This window comes from Limulus polyphemus, unplaced genomic scaffold, assembly GCF_000517525.1.
Source record: "Limulus polyphemus unplaced genomic scaffold, Limulus_polyphemus-2.1.2 Scaffold3102, whole genome shotgun sequence".
NCBI lineage: Eukaryota > Metazoa > Arthropoda > Merostomata > Xiphosura > Limulidae > Limulus > Limulus polyphemus.
Genome location: NW_013668712.1, coordinates 33,753 through 49,471, shown reverse-complemented (window position 1 = coordinate 49,471; position 15,719 = coordinate 33,753). Strand labels below are relative to the sequence as shown.

The 15,719-nt window shown below is 31.2% G+C and overlaps 1 protein-coding gene across 2 annotated transcripts in view; it reads left to right on the top strand.

Moving 5' to 3' along the window:
- LOC106468660 (phenylalanine--tRNA ligase beta subunit-like) overlaps nt 1-15,719 on the top strand; it is a 31,205-nt gene that overhangs the window by 6,621 nt on the left and 8,865 nt on the right. For both annotated transcript variants that reach the window (XM_013929097.2, XM_022397012.1), the window contains exons 4-12: nt 478-534; nt 4,352-4,424; nt 6,292-6,407; nt 9,493-9,643; nt 10,913-11,021; nt 12,310-12,442; nt 12,850-12,901; nt 14,071-14,132; nt 14,734-14,956. In XM_013929097.2, the coding sequence (XP_013784551.1) occupies nt 478-534; nt 4,352-4,424; nt 6,292-6,407; nt 9,493-9,643; nt 10,913-11,021; nt 12,310-12,442; nt 12,850-12,901; nt 14,071-14,132; nt 14,734-14,956 (976 nt within the window). The remainder of the gene's footprint in view (nt 1-477; nt 535-4,351; nt 4,425-6,291; nt 6,408-9,492; nt 9,644-10,912; nt 11,022-12,309; nt 12,443-12,849; nt 12,902-14,070; nt 14,133-14,733; nt 14,957-15,719) is intronic.

The window sequence follows — 15,719 nt, the reverse complement described above, 5'->3', positions numbered from 1 at the left end:
GTAGCTTTGCGCAAAATTCAAAAACAAACAAACATACATTATTAACAGTTTTATTCTCTTGAAAATATATAAATTAGTGAATATGTAAGATTCACAATCACTTAGAAAAGGTGAAAAAATTGGAGGCTTGATTCAAAAACTCTAGCTAAATATTTAAAAAAATATTGTGAATTTAAAAAAAGGGTATGTTGTGGTTGAGAACAGTTTTTCCTTTAAAAATCCTATATGTAATTGGCATCATATTGTTTTTAATTTTTATTTTTTAAGTGAACAAAAATTACAGATCACTCAAAAAAAATCACGGAGAACAAAAGTTTCGGAGAAAGCCCCAAACAATAATGAAGTCATGCATGAGTTTTCTGAATAAAATGATCATGTTTCTGTAGGAAATGTATTCATCTCACTCCTCTAATACTGTTTAGAGGAACATGGGTGCGTTTTGTGAACATAATCTGTTAACTTTATTGTTTTCACTAGGTATGATCTCCTATGTTTGGAGGGACTGGCAAGGGCTCTTCTGATTTTTCAGGGCAAGTGAGTATCAAATAAAATATGTGAGAGAGTCAATAGTGTCTGAAATATTTTATTTTTCTGGATGTATTCGACAGCAGTTTGGTATTACGAATCACTGATTGGATCCAGTTTGTTAAATACATTCTTATGTAAACTGTTTATAAACTCGGTTACTTGAGGATGCATGACTTTGTTGGTTACGATGTCCCTAATTACATATGAGTCTCACAAAAGAAATGTAAACAAATCAATCATTCAGTTTTGCAATTAATTCCTTTAATTACTGCTAGGGTCCCGTATGGGTGCTGTAACAGACAAAAACGTAACAGATATTCAGTAAGGTGCAATATTTGGACCCCACTGGTAATAAAAAGTATGTAAATAAGTCACCAATTTGAGGGATACCTGAAATAGAAAAATGTGAATGGATTCCTTTTATTTCTAATTCTATTAGTATTTGTAATTGGAATAAAATAATTAAAAGATACATTTAACAGGTCTTGACTTTAGCTTTCGATTACTTTAGCACTTGGTTGCTTGTTATTTTTGTGCCACTAGGAATGACTTTCTTCTTCTCTAATATTGATTATAATTATAATTAATAATTTCATAATTAATCATGTCACATATTAAATGTTAATAAACATATATATATAAATCTTGTGTATTAATTTTTTATTTTGAAATATTTTTTAATATCAAAACTCGTTTTCATGACGTGTAAAACTGTTTTTAACTATTTCACAAAAGTTAAACACATTCTGTTTTGGTGGAGATTTCTGTATCTAGGCCATAAGCAGCTGGATCGACAAAGTCTACAGTGCCACACTGCTGATGGCCACCCTATACCGAAAAAACGTATTGTATTATTAAAAGTTGTAGTTTTAAATATTGAAAGTTGGCATAGCACTAGAAGCCAATGGCCTAAAATTTATTTCAGTCATGGACAAATTAAGAGCAAGGTTAAAAAAACAAAAACGGTGAGAGTCTACCATATTATTCCCTGTGCTAATTACCTAGGCAACTAAACACTAAAGTTGCTATTGCAGTCTTATTTTATCCATTCCCTGATAACTAGCCTGGGCAGGCCTTGCAGCTTAGATATTCACAAAATGGGTGTGGCATTGGCAAGTGAAACAGTCTAGATAATCACAGTAACCAAAATCTTGCAATATAAATGAATGAAGTACAGATATCGTGCGTGTTTTGATTTCAGTAGTAAGAATCTGGGAATCTTCTTTCTGGAATTTGTTTTAGTGCCCTCTATACTGTATATTACTAGCAAACTTCAGCACTAGTAAGCAATCTGTTAGTTTGCTACCATTAATTTTGATCCCAGTTTAAGGAAGTCTGATAGTTGAGAATACATGTATATTATAGGTGTGAGTAGATTATATATTTGCCGGTCAGTTATTGGCACAGATTATAATGGAAATGGAGCCCCTTTTAAATTTTCATTGGCAAAATACTTCACAAAATTTACCTATAAAATAAATTGTAATGTGAGCAATAGTAGTATGATTATACTACGACGTTCACTAATTATGGAGAGGCATTTTTCTTTTAAATAATTATTAGGCATAATAAGGCAATATAATAGTAATATTCCTTAAATAATTTCATTGCCATGTTGGCTAGAGTTTTCCAACAAATGGATTGTTGGGAGGGAAAATTTGATTGTTAATTATTGAAACAGCTCAAGTAGAAGCATTGTTACTTTTAGCTAGATTTTCCAACAAATGGATTGTTGGGAGGGAAAATTTGATTGTTAATTATTGAAACAGCTCAAGGAAAGCATTGTTATGTTAGCTAGATTTTCCAACAAATGGATTGTTGGGAGGGAAAATTTGATGTTAATTATTGAAACAGCTCAAGTTAAGTATTGCATTTCTGAAGTGTTCTGTATTCAAGACATTGTGCGACTTCGATAATAAAAATGGAATATAAAGGCAAAAACATCACGCCATTAACAATTCTACTTTCTCAATCAACTCACCACATAAATAGTAATCCATACCAATATGTCTTAAAAACAAACTAGACAAAAAATGGTGGGCCCGGCATGGCCATGTGGTTAGGACACTCGACTCGCAATCTGCGGGTTCGCATCCCCATCCCACCAAACATGCTTGCCCTTTCAGCCGTGGGGGTGTTATAATGTGACGGTCAATCCCACTATTCGTTGGTAAAAGAGTAGCCCAAGAGTTGGCAGTGGGTGGTGATGACTAGCTGCCTTTCCTCTAGTCTTACACTGATAAATTAGGGACAGCTAGCGCAGATAGCCCTCGTGTAGCTTTGCGCGAAATTCAAAACAAACAAACAAACAAAAAATGGTAAATAAATACAATATTTACTTTGATGATGTGGAAGCATGAATGTTTAAATTTCCACCCCAGAGCACCAAGCTGTCTTAAGCTAGTACTTAAAGTGCTTATCAACTGGTGGAAGTTAATTGGTAATCATCAAAACTGCTACTTTACATATGTTTATTCTTAATATTCAAGAAACAAATTTGTTTAGAATAAACCTACCCTGAAAGTAAATAGTAACAGCTATTTTTCTACCATGTAGAAATCTGCACAACTGGTTATGAACCTTTGTTTGGGGAGTAAATCTTGTTTGATAATAAAATAGAAAGCATGCCGACCTTCTTGAATAGGAAGTAAATGTAGTTGTAATGTTTAAGCTTTGTTTTACTTTAAAGTGGTAGAGATTTTATTTTAATTCTGTAAGGGTGGATTTTTTTAATGGATTTCAGCTGAATTGTTTTTAAGTGGAATGATGCTTTGTTCTCTTCGCTGACACTTTATTCAGGTCTGAAGAAATGTCTCACCCAAGAAACAATGCAGGATCCTTTCATTAGAAGCTCTGCTCTTACATTCAGGTCTGAAGAAATGTCTCACCCAAGAAACAATGCAGGATCCTTTCATTAGAAGCTCTGCTCTTACATTCAGGTCTGAAGAAATGTCTCACCCAAGAAACAATGCAGGATCCTTTCATTAGAAGCTCTGCTCTTACAGTCAGATGGATTTTCCTGAAATACAAAGCTACAGCATAGTGGCTCATAGAATGGCTCAAGTTTTTTTGAAGTATAAACTTTTAGCTCATAGCCCTGTCATCTCTTGACCGATTTGAGATATAATTACAGTTTTGTACTCAGGATGTCAAACCCTTTGATTGATGTACTTGACCACACCCAAGACCTCATAGATTAATATACTCTAATCCTACTGAAATGAACTTCAATTTGAGGGTAGGCTGGTAGAGATCCTGATGAGCAATAAAACCAAATCAGGTATATGTGCTACACATCCTTGGTATTGTTGGCGCACAAAAATATAACTAATAAAAATGGAAAAAAAGGTCTTGTAGATTAATTTACTCAACTCCAAGCTATTGAGGATTCTCTCTCTCGTTTTTCTGTAGTTTGATTATTTTCTATGTTACCGGGAAGTAGGTAGGTCACTGGTGACAGTAGATACGTTTGTTTCCGGTAACTTGTCATGCGTATCCTGTGAATATCACCAAATCGGGAATGCCCATGAAATATTTTGTGTAAATAATGGTATTGTTATTATTAGCAGTGTTTTTTTCGTAATGATTTCGTTAGTTGCACCGTATGTTCTTCCTAGTTTGGGTGAGATTTCTAAAGTTGTTTATGACAAATTCTTGACAAAATAAGTGATGGTTGGAAAGCATTACTAGAAGAAATATTATCACTGGAGAATGTGACATATTTGGGTCTTAGTTCATAGATTAATATTCACAATTTTGTATTCTCTTCAATTCTTATATTGTAGTATAAAAATATCTAAAATACAATTTCTTTATTATTCAGGATGAAAATTCCACATTATAAGGCTGTTACTCCTGCATCGAGACACACGCAGAAAATTTTAGTAAAACCTGCTGTAAGTAAAAAGTTGTGCTTGTTTTTAGATTCCACTGTATACCGAAGTATCCAATTAGATTTCTTAGTTTTCGTCTTCATTGTAGACTGGTGGTATTTATCAGAAGCACATTGTTCTTTACATTTTCTGGTTTTGTTCTCACCTTTAGAAAATAGAAAAAGAATGTTGCCAAGCAACACTGTATCTAAATGATGGGGTTTCTCAACAACTTTAACCTTATAATATTATGACTAATATTTCTCAACATTATTTAGTGGTGTAGGAGGAGCCCTTCTCCCAACTTTTCATTCTGTCTCAATAAAAATGTGTCAAAATCAGGAAAATGACTCTTAGGAAAAGCAGGAGGATGCATAAAAGTTAATTCTGAATCCAAGAGCTTCCAAGGCCCTAAGATGAGTCTTGGACTTTGGCCATAATGGTTGCACATTCTCATGTTTCAAGCTTCGTCAAATAAACTTTCCCCACTTACTTTTAGTCAGCTTCCTACGTCACTGTTATTTCTGGCACCAGTGTATGAAAACAAAACTTGTATTTGGGCAAGAGATTGCATAATTTGTAAAGAAATTTAGTCACAGCTCAAAGAGTATCTGAAAACTTGAAGAAAAAAAGAATTTTGGAGAAAAAAAAGTGGTTAAAATTTTGGATATACAATCATTGTAGGAGAGAAAGGGGGTTAATGGTTTGGTCAAGCAACCCATTGTAGAAGAGTGATGTGATTGGTCAAACAATCAGTTATAAGAAAAACTAAGAAAATGTAATCGATGGTTTGTTCAAACAACCACTTGTAGGAGAAATAAAATATGGCTAATGTTTTGGTTCAAACAACCACTTGTAGGAGAAATAAAATATGGCTAATGTTTTGGTTCAAACAACCACTTGTAAGAGAAATAAAATATGGCTAATGTTTTGGTTCAAACAACCACTTGTAGGAGAAATAAAATATGGCTAATGTTTTGATTCAAAGAACCACTTGTAGGAGAAATAAAATATGGCTAATGTTTTGGTTCAAACAACTACTTGTAAGAGAAATAAGATATGGCTAATGTTTTGTTCAAACAACTACTTGTAAGAGAAATAAAATATGGCTAATGTTTTGTTCAAACAACCACTTGTAGGAGAAATAAAATATGGCTAATGTTTTGTTCAAACAACCACTTGTAGGAGAAATAAAATATGGCTAATGTTTTGGTTCAAAAAACAACTTGTAGGAGGAAGAACATATGGCTAATGTTTTTGTCTTTTCTTTGTTTTTCTCTCCCTCAGCTTTTCAACTTTTCATGTTCCTTCAGGCAGTGTTAAATATTGGATATGTTTGCAATACTCTGGTTTTAATCCATTAAACGTTAATTGTGTTGATTGACGAAAGAATAAATTAAGAACCATTTTGTATAACATGTCAATAAGCAATTGATACATTTGGTGGAAAACGAAGTTTGATAATGAGCCATGGCAACAATTGTAAACATTTTTAATGAAAATTTCGTAATTACATGTATTCCATCTTTAGCAAATCTATGAAAATAACAAATTAAACAATCTTTGGTATAATTACTAATATAAAAACACAATGAATAGTATTAGGAAATTATAAAAAATTCAATTAAAGAAAAAAAAAAGGGGTGTAATGATCACAAACTGTTGATAAAAGAAAGTCTATATATTATACAAAAAAAAAATCCAAGCCCTAATAGAAATTCAAACTCATTCCCCTTGCTTTATTCAAATAGCTCTTTTTTTTTTAAAGTGAAAATTTTCCCGACACTATTCATTGTATTTTTATATAATATTTAAATTCTTTTGTTAAATAAAAGAACTTTTTTTTTTTCTAACAACATAAATTTGACAGGGTACTTCTAATTTTCTTTAGACGGCACAAGTAAGGCCTTACGTTGTAGGTGCTGTATTGAGGGACATAACATTCACAAGAGATAACTACAAAAGTTTTATTGATCTTCAGGATAAGCTGCATCAAAACTTGTGTCGGTAAGTGAAACTTAAGAATTTATATTAGCCATTTGGCCTGTTAAGATCAATCTACTTCAGAACAAAAAAAAGAAAAGCAACCAACAAAATAATGTGTAGCTTTCCACATTTATATATTTTTCCAAAGGTTTAAATGAATTTTTAAAGTAACAACTCAAAATATTATCATCAGACAAACCATTCCACAAACTTACAACTACTCCAAGAGAAATAAATCAGTGGCAAAAGTAATTTTAGATTAGAGCTTCAATATGTTTTCCCTAATTATTTAACCAACCTCATCATTCTATCAGTGAAGAAGATTTCATCCAGATAGCTTATCACAGTAAATGTGAGTGTCAAGTCATTTCTATTGTTACACTGAAACAAAAAATCAAGTCTTTAAGCCTTACTTCGTAGTTCAAATCTTTGAAACCAGGTATCTTCCAGTAGCCCATCTCTGCACCCTTTTAAGGTGATCAAAATTAAACACACTACTTTAGAAGAAGTATCACTAAAAGCTAATACAAAGCTATATCTTTCTTTTAAATTCAAAATTGCTCAACACGATTCCCGTAGCTATGTTAACTCTTATCAGTTGAAGGATTCATGCACTAATTAACTCTCTCTCTCTACACGAGCTTGGTGAAATTGACCAACCACATGACCACTTTGTACTTGTTATGGTTTCGATACTACTAAATTTTAATATAGTATATGTATCTTCACAAAATTTGGTAGACTTTCAGTAAGCATTACAAGTCTTTTTACATACAAAAAATCAGATTTTTTACTGAAGTATTTTTATAAAGATTTGTCCGTGAATATATTGAATCTTTTTTTTTTACTTGTTCGTGTGGTTTCCATGTTAAGATTAAAGTACTTTTCTTCATCTCAAAAAGCTCAAATGTGATTTGCATCCTATACACATTTCAGATGTTTTTTAAGTAAAACTTTATATTTTATATATTATTTTCTCTACCCTAACTCTATACAAAGTGTCAATTTGACCGACCTCGTAACCACCAAAAAAAAAAAAATCTAAATTACCCTTTTTTTTCATGAATGACTTCAAATTGTAACATGAAATTACATTTGTTTATCCAAAGTAGCTTTAAACTCTTAACATTATACATCTGTTTATACTTAAATTTTATTGTTTTATTGCCCATTGAAACAAGGCTAATTACTATTCACACCATTATAAGTTGTAAATCACTTGGAGAGTGTGCAGCTCACATTATGATATCGAATTACATTACCCACGAGCTGCTTGCATGTGTGCCTTGTGAAAATTTTTTATTATATTATTTATTTTACCTAATCTACCCTTAACTAACCTAAAGAGTTTCCTATATTTACATTTCAGGTACTTTTATAATAATAAATAAAGAATACACATAAAAAAACAGGAAATAAAGTACTTGCCTGGGCTTTAATTTTTTTTTATGTTGACTGTTGAAGACACTTAACCCTACCTTTTTATACTAATAATTGTAGTGCACTAAATAATGCACCAAAGAACATATAATACAAACATACTAAAAGTATACAGTGTCCCATAACTCTCACAATTTTTCTGGCTTTCTAACTATGCGACAAGAGCCATTACAGATTAATCCAAGCTAATCAATATGTTTCTTGTAGGAATGAAGCTGGAACGGAAATTGACAATTTTCAGTACAGAAAACAACGTAATATAATATGTCATTTGACAGATGAAAACCTTGGCTTTCATTTGGTTAAAAATAATATAGTATTAAATGTAAGAGAGAAAACTATTAACAAGTCCTGAAAGAGAGGATGTGAACAATGATGATGATATAGTGAGTAATTTACATTAAATTTTGTACATATTGGAAGTGTGATGAATAAATTAGAGAAGAAAGATTTTTTTTTATATTTTATTTTTATAAAATTAAAACCTATTATACTATTAAAATATGGATTATTAACTATGATTTAATGCTATACTAATTGGTATAACACAAAGAAAGAGTAGTTTAATTAAACTTTGAATGTAACTCACTAAAAACCTCGTGATATGCTCAGTAAAGGAGTGGTGAGAGAGTTAATAATCCCATTTAACTTTCTCTCTCTTACTGTTATGCATTTAGAAATATGACTGTCTATTTATTATCCAAATCATAGACTTAAATAATGAACAATAAATCTCCCAAAAAAACACTCCCGATAATAACTTTCCTCCAATCTAGTTAAAATCCATTTATAACTTTTGTTTCTTATCAACAGTTTTCTGACCATTTTTTAAGTTTGACAAAATAATAGAGATGTCTTATTGATACCAGATTAGGTGTGGAAACGTATTTCTCTTTAATAAGTTGGTACCTGAAAGATACACTAAAGAAGACAAAACCAAGATGTTGAAACAAAGTGTTAAAAAAAAGACCAGTTCGTTATATCTTTGTTTGACTAAAAAGTCTTTTTAGAGCTGTTTAGTTTTATTCCATGTGTACTTATTTTACTCATGATGTCAGAAAAACACCTAGGTTCAAGAATCCTTAATATAAAATGATAAAACCCTATAACCCAAGAGGTTTTGAAAGGTGGACCTTTCTTCTTCTTCAGGGCCAAACTGGGAAAGATGGTGTAGCTGAATGAGTGATATATTTGAATGATGTCACGAAGGCTGAATTTACTGCTTCTAGTTTCTTTTATAAGTCCTCTACAGCCTACATTAAGTGACTATAAGTCTTCTTAAGTCTCCATGCATCACCTTTATTTTACTTTAACAACATTTAAATATAATTTTTCTTGGCCATTTCTAAACCAAAGAATCTCCAACACCTTTTTACATAACATTTTCATTTCCGACCATATTGCACCAGAATTGAAATACACTTATAACAAATATACAAAAACACTTCATGGAAGCCTAGGTTGGAATACATATAAAAACACATGCATAAGCTAGACCTTTACAAACAGAAAAAGTTCTAATTTTATACATCAGTATTTTTTTGTTGTTGTTGTCACAAAATGTTTTTTATTTATGTGTATTTGATGGGTTAAGATTAAGAAAACAACTTGCAGATATTAATATATTTTCACTTTATTTGTTGTCACAAAATGTTTTTTATTACAGAAGAAGAGCACTTGTTGCAATTGGAACTCATGATTTGGACACGTTGACTGGGCCATTTACTTACGATGCTCAAGTTCCGAAAGAGATAAGATTCAAACCCTTAAATGAAATGAAGGAATACACAGCTGAAGAACTGATGGAACTTTACTCTGTCAGTAAATTATTTGTAATTAATATAGATTAATTATCATGTGTGTGTTTGTTTGTTGATAATATGTTACAACGAATCATGTATTCAGCCTTGTTTAGTTTGAGGATAGTGGACACTTGAATTTATAACTACTTGCAACACCATGTTTGTAATAAAACTTAATTATACCTAAAGTATTTTGGAATTGCTTATTCCATATGTAACATTAAGTTAAGTGTGTCTATATAATACTTTAATTTAAACAAAAGTACTGCTGATCGTTTTTGGGAAATTTTTGCATTCCAATTTGAGATTAATTGTTTCAAAATTGTCCAGAATCAAATCTTAAAGTTAGATTTTAGGCTCATGGATTTTATTTTCTAAATGAACTAGGTATACTTTGTATTTGTTTACAACTGTAGCACAAAATTTACATAAACCCAACAAAGCTGTTAGGCCTAGTTTTTATTAGAATTGCATCTGACAGAAGATGGTTTTGTTTACATTAAGGTAACCCTGTTGGTAAGGGCACTTGAATTGCAATCTGTTGATCGTAGGTTTGAATTCCATCATGAAATATGATTGCCCTTTCATCCATGTGGGCACTAGAATGTGACAGTCAGTCCCACTATTTGTTAGTAACTGAGTAGCCCAAGAGTTAGTAATGGGTGGTGTTGATTAGCTGCCTTACCATTTCAAAATTAGGGATGGCTAGTGCTGATAGCCTTTGACTGGCTTTGTGAGGAATTCAACAAACAATTACAATAAAGTAAAAAACATTTTCACTCGGATTTGATTTAAATCACAGCTGTCAGGACTATTGAATTTATAAGTTTGTCAGCTTTAGTAAGCTGTGCCACAAAATTTGTGTGTATTGTATTCAAATAACATTTCAGATGGACCTTTATTGTCATAAGTTCAACACAGCTGGTAAGTTCTGGATAGTGTGTTGGGGTAGATAAAAGATGGATTTTTACATGCTTCCTTTTGGAATATCATAATGAATTAATCCAAAGAATGTGGTAATAAATGTAAAATGTTCTATTTTTCCTTTTTGTTCCTATTACCATAAATTTTCTTTATCTTAAATAAAACCAGCAAGGCTTTACTGGGAATGGAATGAAAAGTGTTTGTGCGTGTCAGAACTATATATTTAATAACTTTTAATGTTGACAGCTTTAAAAAACTTTAAATCTCATTGCTGGTTGGTTTTATGTTTATTATAAAAACAGTGAATGCTTAACTAGGATGTTAAACATGTAATGACTAAAGATATTTTTTTATATACAGACTGATAGTCATCTTAAACCATATCTGCAAATAATTAAAGACAAACCTGTGTATCCTGTTATATACGACCAAAATAGGGTAGTGCTTTCAATGCCACCAATCATCAATGGTAAGATATTCTATATATGTGTGTGTGTATACATATAACTAAACAGGTGTTTGTTTATGCAAACACTTTATACAATTTAATATGTCTGTATATATATAAGATTGCAGACAACAGTGACCATTGCTTTTTGTTTTCAGTAATCTGGACAAGAATACATTTGAAAATTTACAACTGCTCCCCAGATAATGAAACGTCTTCAGTTTATTTTCCATAGTGTTTAGCTGAGGAAATATTAGTGATATTAAGCTTGTTTAAGCCTTTTCTGTCCAAATTAGATCCCGTTATATAACATAGAATTTTGATAGAATAATGTGACGAGAATTCTGTCAACTTTAGGAGATTCTGGAGCATTGATTTGATCCTGTTATTTGGTTTTTGCTATATTGCAAAACAAATTACTGGATGAAATAGTTTTAAACTTCTGAAGTACTTTCTACAGATAATACAGTTTCTGCGATTGAAATTTATTATTTTTATATGTGATATTTGTATGAATTTACAACTTTGGTATATCAAAATTTCATTGTAATATGTTTTTTTAAAAAACTTTTTCTTGTACCTCTTAATCACTGAATGTGAATCGTTCGTTGTGAATTATAGCATTTGTTTAATTTATAGCGTGACTGTGGAAATTAATTGTATTGCAAAGTTGTATTGAGAAAGAATAAACCAGTTTTATTTAAAAAAGTACTTGTATCGCTAAAGTTTCTTCGGAAAGAATTTTTACAGAAAATTAACAAACGAACAGAGACGTAACATAATGATAAAGCAAATTTTTCCCAAGTTTTATAGGAAAGTTGTTTACAAAATCTTTTCTTCTAGCAACAACTCACTGAGCGAAACTTTTATTATTTTGTTCCGATCTTGACGCAAATCTCTGCTGAACTGAAAGCCTTGTTAGTTTTATAGAAAAGAACAGAAAAATATCATTCATCATGTGTTCAATAGGACTTCTCAAAGCTGAGAAATATGTAGTTACATCACACATTGAAAACTGTGGTTGAGAAATGATGATTAGCTAAACACTGATAAATCTACTCGTTTTCAAGTTACAAGGACAAGTTATTGCTATTTTGTTCCTAGAGTGGCATATTATTTTCGGTATAAAATTAAATACAATTCTTTTGTTAAATAATTTTAATTGTGAAGTATTTTCCTTTCTTTTAACTGATGAAGTTTATTTTCTATAATTCGTCTCATTCATTGGTACAATTTTGTTGCGTCGAGGTGGGCTACACCCATCTGTGTTGGGTGTCAAAATGTTAACTAAACGTATTTTATGTTCTAGGGGACCATTCCAAAATTACACTTGAGACCAAGAACGTGTTAATAGAATGCACAGCAGTAGATCTATACAAAGCTAAGGTGGTATTAGACACGCTTGTTTGTATGTTTAGCCAATACTGCAAGGAACCTTTTACGTAAGTTTTGACTAGAAACTACAGAAATAATGTATTAAAAGCTGTTTGATAAGTCAGTATTTTCAGATGTATGGATAAACAGATACGCTATAAAGTATTGAAATGAATTTGTTAAGCTAGATATAAGGGTGTTGAAACAGTAAACGGTTTCTTAAGCAGATACACACTAGTGAACTTTTACTGTGTATATCTTTAAATTCCGAACATCATTAAATATTTTCATGTTTTTAAGTAAGCTATATCTCTTTTTTTTCACTAAGAAGATAATATTAATTTATAAGATTTATATTCATGATTTCTAAAAGTTGAAAACGTACACAATGATTTTTGTTTTAATCTCTCAAAGCTGGGATTTTTTTTACAATTTGTTAACTGTTTTTCTTTTGTTGTTTTTTTTTCCTACTTAGGGTGGAAAGAGTTGAAGTTACTCAAGCTAACGGGAGAAAATCTGTGTATCCTGTAAGTAGCACTAAAATAATGCTAGAGATTTTAATTTAATTTAACTCGACAAATATTTTTTGCCATCACTGTTTGTGTAATACGAACCTATTATTAAGTATTGCAGTTGAAAGAGTAGTGTAATACGAACCTATTATTAAGTATTGCAGTCGAAAGAGTAGTGTAATATGAACCTATTATTCAGTATTGCAGTTGAAAGAGTAGTGTAATATGAACCCATTATTAAGTATTGCAGTCGAAAGAGTAGTGTAATATGAACCTATTATTCAGTATTGCAGTCGAAAGAGTAGTGTAATATGAACACATTATTAAGTATTGCAGTTGAAAGAGTAGTGTAATATGAACTCATTATTAGATATTGCAGTTGAAAGAGTAGTGTAATATGAACCTATTATTCAGTATTGCAGTCAAAAGAGTAGTGTAATATGAACCTATTATTAAGTATTGCAGTCAAAAGAGTAGTGTAATATGAACCCATTATTAAGTATTGCAGTTGAAAGAGTAGTGTAATATGAACCTATTATTCAGTATTGCAGTCAAAAGAGTAGTGTAATATGAACCTATTATTCAGTATTGCAGTCAAAAGAGTAGTGTAATATGAACCTATTATTAGGTATTGCAGTTGAAAGAGTAGTGTAATATGAACCTATTATTCAGTATTGCAGTCAAAAGAGTAGTGTAATATGAACCTATTATTCAGTATTGCAGTCAAAAAGTAGTGTAATATGAACCTATTATTAAGTATCTCTGTCGAAAGAGTAGTATAATAAAATATAGATAATCAATTAAATAAAAGTTAACTCCAAAATTTAGTCAAATTAATCTTATTCTTTGATGTAGAATTGGATCTACAATGTCAAGAGTTTCTTGTAATACATTTTTAATGGTGTTAGAACTTGAAACTGAACCCTCTTCAGAGTACATTTTGCGCGTGATAGCAGTTTAAACTTTAAAAATGTCTAAACTTGTATCCTTGCACGTTTTCTATAGCATAATGTATTTAGTTTGTTGTGTCTTTTTTTCAAACACACACTGTAAATTTAGGAAAACAGAAAAATGACGGTGAGGTTGCTTACTTCCAAGATGTTCAGTGTAAATAGAAGTTAAATAAATTTGTATGTGGATATGTTTCAGTTCATCTAATTAAAATAATCATTTTGTGCTTGTAGGAGCTGATCTATCAACAAGCAGTCGTGTCCGTTAGTGAAATAAATAAAAGTTTGGGGATTGAGTAAGTACACTTTTACTGAGTATTTAGTTTATCAGTTTCAACCTGTAGATATTAATGTATTGAGATTTGGGGCAATAAAACTTGTATAATGCAGTTGGCTCGAGGATATTTCTAATAATAGAGACGTGCACTTGAATTTCACCTTATGTCAGTTTTATGTTAGGAATATTTACATATACCTTATTTCTTGTTTGTTTGTTATATAATGCGTGAACGTATTTGATGTTTCAGAAGAGAGATGTATCACATTGTGTATATTGAAACTTTAACACTATGTTGACCAGTGCAACAGTTTTATTAACCACAAGCTTTAGTTTTAACTGGTCCAAAAAAAAAAAAGGTATGAATCTAATGTCTAAAGAGAAAAGAAATGCAATTCCAAGACTCGGTTATATTTCAATTCACTTCTGTCAGGAGTATAATTCATGTAAAAGCAAATTAGGTCTGTGATCAAACATTTACCAAAGTAAACAAAAATGTGTATTTGTATTTTAAAAAATGTACTTTCCAGCAGACTATTCCACCAAAATAATATGAATTTTAAGTGTTTTTTTTGTTTGGTATGTATATTGATAGGTAATTGTATTTTTTTTGGTTTTAGTGAAAGCTCTGCTAGTGTTGTAGAACTGCTTAATAAAATGTCGATTCACTCTACAATCGTGGAAGGTAAAAAAGGGGGTCAGACATCTAAGATCTCGGTTGCAGTTCCTCCCACACGGCATGACATTATCCATCCGTGTGACATCATGGAAGATGTAGCAATTGCGTATGGATACAACAACATCAAGATGTCCATACCACACACAGTCACCATTGCCGAACAGGTATACCATTCTCCTAAATTTTACTGCTGCCAATGCAAAATGTACATGTATAGAACTTAATAACCATTTTTTCCCCCCCGTGTAGATAAAACAGATATGTAGTCAACACCAGGTGGCGACACTGAGTCTGTCTAGACCAAGATCAATTCATCTTTTATGTGACCAACCTTATAAGGAAAATAAAATTTATTATTAGTATTATTGTTGTAGTTGTTGTTTTTATTCAAAAATATTTATTTAAATTACAGGGTTGGTCCCTTAAAAAAATATATTGAACTTGATCTCAACAGTCGATTGGTCGTAACCTGCTTGACTACATCTCTGGTATGAAATTAATTATATTTCCGTTATCAGATGTATTTATTTCTTAATACCACGAATACACATCACAGACATTAAAAAACATCTTTTTTTGGATTGGATCAGTTAAAACAAATTAACTAGATGACTGTTGCAGATAGTTTAATCCTTAAGCTACTTAATATTCTGTTGGATACAGGTTTTAACAGCATTGAACCAAAACTAAACTCCAGTGCATATATTACTCTCTAGTCAACAAACCTTGAAAAAATACAAACTATGTGAAAAACGTTCCAAACTGAAATAAGTTTAGTGACGAAAATGAAAACCATTTCTTGTAATAGCCTTTCTTGGGTTTCTAGCGAGGAGAAAATGATTTTTAAAAGAGACTGACTTTAAGAAAAAACGAACACATGGTTTCAAATTTGATGACGAGGAACCCACATTGAGACTAATAATGTTT